General features: G+C 41.2%; 1 protein-coding gene across 1 annotated transcript; it reads right to left on the bottom strand.

Annotated features, from left to right (window-relative positions):
* Positions 1-1628: 1628 nt before the first annotated feature.
* Positions 1629-2035, bottom strand: LOC130231580 (histone H2B 1/2). Its single transcript, XM_056460929.1, has one exon. The coding sequence runs from the start codon at positions 2021-2023 to the stop codon at positions 1649-1651; it is 375 nt and encodes a 124-aa protein (XP_056316904.1). The 5' UTR covers positions 2024-2035; the 3' UTR covers positions 1629-1648.
* Between the last annotated feature and the right edge of the window lie 2051 nt (positions 2036-4086).

Here is a 4086-nt window from a genome sequence, read left to right as displayed (position 1 = left end):
TCTGAACCATTTACGCTTCCCGTCCTGTTCATTGCTCATGTTGATTTATTTTGTTGCTGTTTCACGGATGTTAAGTATGGATACACCACAGTAATTTTGTGCAATCCTGAAACACTCAAATCAGATTATTGAAATAATACTCTTCAGTTATGTGAGTGGCTCTTAAAAGAGCCGTTTGAGTTTTAGGAAGAATCGAGCAGAAATGGTCGATTACTTCTTCTTGGGAGCCGCCTTTTTAGGCTTCGCCGCCTTAGGTTTAGCCGTTTTGGGCTTGACTGCCTTTACCTTCTTGGGACTCTTGGCTGCCTTCTTGGCAGCTGCTGGTTTCTTTACCTTCTTGGGGCTCTTGGTGGCTTTCTTGGCAGCCGCTGGCTTCTTGGCTTTCTTGGGGCTCTTTGTCGCCTTCTTCACAGATGTGGCCGCCGGTTTCTTCGCCTTCTTGGGAGATTTCTTTGCTGCGGGTTTCTTGGCTTTCACGGCAGTTTTCTTGACTGCCTTCTTAGGCTCGGCTTGCTTCTTGTTGAGCTTGAATGAACCGGAGGCGCCTGTGCCTTTGGTCTGGGCCAGAGTGCCGTTGGTCACCAAGGCCTTGACTGCGGTTTTGACGCGGGAGTTGTTCTTCTCCACATCATATCCGCCGGCGGAGAGAGCCTTCTTCAGGGCTGCGAGAGACACGCCGTTCCTCTCCTTGGATGCGGTCACAGTCTTGACGATGAGGTCGCGGACATTTGGGCCCGTTTTCTTGGGCTTAGATGCCGCTTTCTTCTTGGCAGCTTTAGCCGGTGAGGCAGCGGGAGCAGTTTCAGCCATTTCTCTGATCAGGAACCTTCACCTACAACTAGCAGTGAATAATGAAGCTCTGCCGAGCGGCGCTGTGAACTTAACTGTAGCATGAGAACCGTGTAGACTCAATCGCCGCTCCTCAGAGAATCGCCTCGACACAAAACTTGTGCTTTCTCCGTTTAAACACAGAGCAAAACAAGTGCAATGAAATATTTTTCAGCAGACTAGAAAGACCTTATTGATAAGAAGAGGGTCAAGGCTTTAACGTGGAATTCAAATAGGAGACGCCCTGAGTTTAGTTTTAGATTAAGTAGTTATTTATCTTTCTGCTATGCACACAGGACCTGTGAAAAATAAAACAAGATGTGCAGCATTAATACGAATGAATGTTTTTTTTTCTTGTCCTGAAAACGTTTAGACAATAAATAAGCAGTCAATTTAGACGGTTTATGTTGTAAATTTAACCTTAGCTTCCAAGGGGTTTACTTTAGCTTTTCATAAACTACTCATATACACAATTAACAAGATGCATAATCACAATTGACAATAAATACATCTCAGAAAATATACTTATTTGGTTACCTTTTATCTAATTTAACATACATTTTAAAGTAAAAATTTCTGAGCCTTGTTTTGTTTTACAAGATGAAGTCTGGATGTTTATTTGACATAGAATAAAGAGTGGAGTTTCCGGGCGTCTTTATTCCCTTATTACTTAACTACTCTGCAACCTCATGTTAATAGAAACTAACAGAAGTCATGTTACTTAAAACTACAAACAAAATGAAAAGTGTAGAAGCTCTTTAGATGAGAACATGGGTGGCTCTTAAAAGAGCCTTTGGGTTTCAGATGTTAACTCAGCGCTTTACTTGGAGCTGGTGTACTTGGTGACGGCCTTTGTGCCCTCAGACACGGCGTGTTTGGCTAGCTCCCCGGGCAGCAGCAGACGCACGGCGGTCTGGATCTCTCTGGATGTGATGGTGGAGCGCTTGTTGTAGTGAGCGAGACGAGACGCCTCACCGGCGATGCGCTCGAAGATGTCGTTGACGAACGAGTTCATGATGCCCATCGCTTTAGAGGAGATTCCAGTGTCGGGATGAACCTGCTTCAGCACTTTGTACACATATATGGCGTAGCTCTCCTTCCTGGTCCTCTTGCGCTTCTTTCCTCCTTTACCGGCGGTTTTAGTCACCGCCTTCTTGGAGCCCTTCTTAGGTGCGGCCTTAGCTGGTTCAGGCATCTTCGCTTGACGATTGAGATCTGATTGCCTAAATATGTAGCAACTATGCACTGACTATTTATTAGGCCCTTGTGCAGATTTCAGAAGGAATTACCAGCTTTCTCTGATTGGTGCATTGGAGCATTAAATGTCTGCCGCTGATTTCATTGGTCATAAAGAAGACCCGCTTGAAAAAATATCTACCAATTGTATGCCTTGAAACTGTAGGCCCCGCCCAGGAGCCACTTCCTCGTAAATAACAGGCGTTCATCGCTTTACTTTCCCGCTCAGAATAAGTTCTTTTTAAATCATTAAATTATTTTATTTATTAGAAAACAAAACTGAATAACTTTTTTCTAGTAACAGGTACATCATTCCAGCTAAAATAAGTTTAACACACACCGCTAACAAATTTATTAAACAGCAACGGACTTCTAAAAATATACAATATATCGATAATATGACAATTGAGCATACATAACTGGATTTCACGTATTTAATAAATCATTCCAGGGTGAAAAAAACCGTGTCTTAACCTTTAAAATGTATTAACACACATAAATACCGCTTTATATTGAGTAAGGTCAGTGTAAGTAAAGCCTAAAACAACTCTTTTCTGACATCGTGGGTGGCTCTTAAAAGAGCCTTTGGTTTATGGATCGATAGCATAAGTTTAACCGCCGAACCCGTACAGAGTGCGTCCCTGCCGTTTCAGCGCGTACACAACATCCATGGCAGTCACGGTCTTTCTCTTGGCGTGCTCGGTGTATGTAACAGCATCACGGATCACATTCTCCAGAAACACTTTGAGAACGCCGCGAGTCTCCTCGTAGATCAGACCGGAGATACGCTTAACTCCACCACGGCGAGCGAGACGACGGATGGCAGGTTTGGTGATACCCTGGATGTTATCACGCAGAACTTTACGGTGACGCTTAGCGCCTCCTTTACCCAGTCCTTTACCGCCTTTGCCTCTTCCAGACATGCTGCTCAACAATCAAATCTCAAATTCGAAGTACACAATGCGCAGCAATCGGGAAGCTTTACAGTCGCTTAGACGACCTAGTTGAAACACTCAAGGAGGAGCTACAATGCAACGTCACAGTAAACGCGTCAATCCCCAAGCCTCGTGGCTCGAATTGTAGTTTTCTGTTTTAATTATGCAAATAAACCGACAACCTACACAAAAAAGCCTTTAAAATAAGAATTATATTTACAACCGATTTAATGCCTCTGCAGTGGATGAAATTAAATTATAAGATAAATAACACAGTTACAGCATCAGATAATTACTCATCTTCTGAAAATATCAGACAGACAGAAAGACAGATGATAGATAGATAGATAGATAGATAGATAGATAGATAGATAGATAGATAGATAGATAGATAGATAGATAGATAGATAGATAGATAGATAGATAGACAGACGATAGATAGATAGATAGATAGATAGATAGATAGATAGATAGATAGAGAGATAGATAGATAGATAGATAGACAGACGATGGATAGATAGATAGATAGATAGATAGATAGATAGATAGATAGATAGATAGATAGATAGATAGATAGATAGACAGACGATAGATAGATAGATAGATAGATAGATAGATAGATAGATAGACAGACGATAGATAGATAGATAGATAGAAAGATAGATAGATAGATAGACAGACAGACGATAGATAGATAGATAGATAGATAGATAGATAGATAGATAGATAGATAGATAGATAGATAGATAGATAGATAGACAGACAGACAGACAGACAGACAGACGATAGATAGATAGATAGATAGATAGATAGATAGATAGATAGATAGATAGATAGATAGATAGATAGATAGATAGATAGATAGATAGACAGACGAGAGATAGATAGACAGACAGACAGACGATAGATAGATAGATAGATAGATAGATAGATAGATAGATAGATAGATAGATAGATAGATAGATAGATAGATATTTGGGTCCCTGCTCATGTAGGTGTGGAAGGAAATGAGAAGGTGGATATTCTGGTTAAACAAGCTCTAAGAATCATTGAAGTAGACCTGGAAGTCTCACTGAGTAAAGCAGAA

Source organism: Danio aesculapii, chromosome 7 (genome assembly GCF_903798145.1).
Source record: "Danio aesculapii chromosome 7, fDanAes4.1, whole genome shotgun sequence".
Classification (NCBI taxonomy): Eukaryota; Metazoa; Chordata; class Actinopteri; order Cypriniformes; family Danionidae; genus Danio; species Danio aesculapii.
The sequence above is the reverse complement of the archived record's forward strand: the minus strand, read 5'-3'. Positions and strand labels throughout refer to the sequence as shown.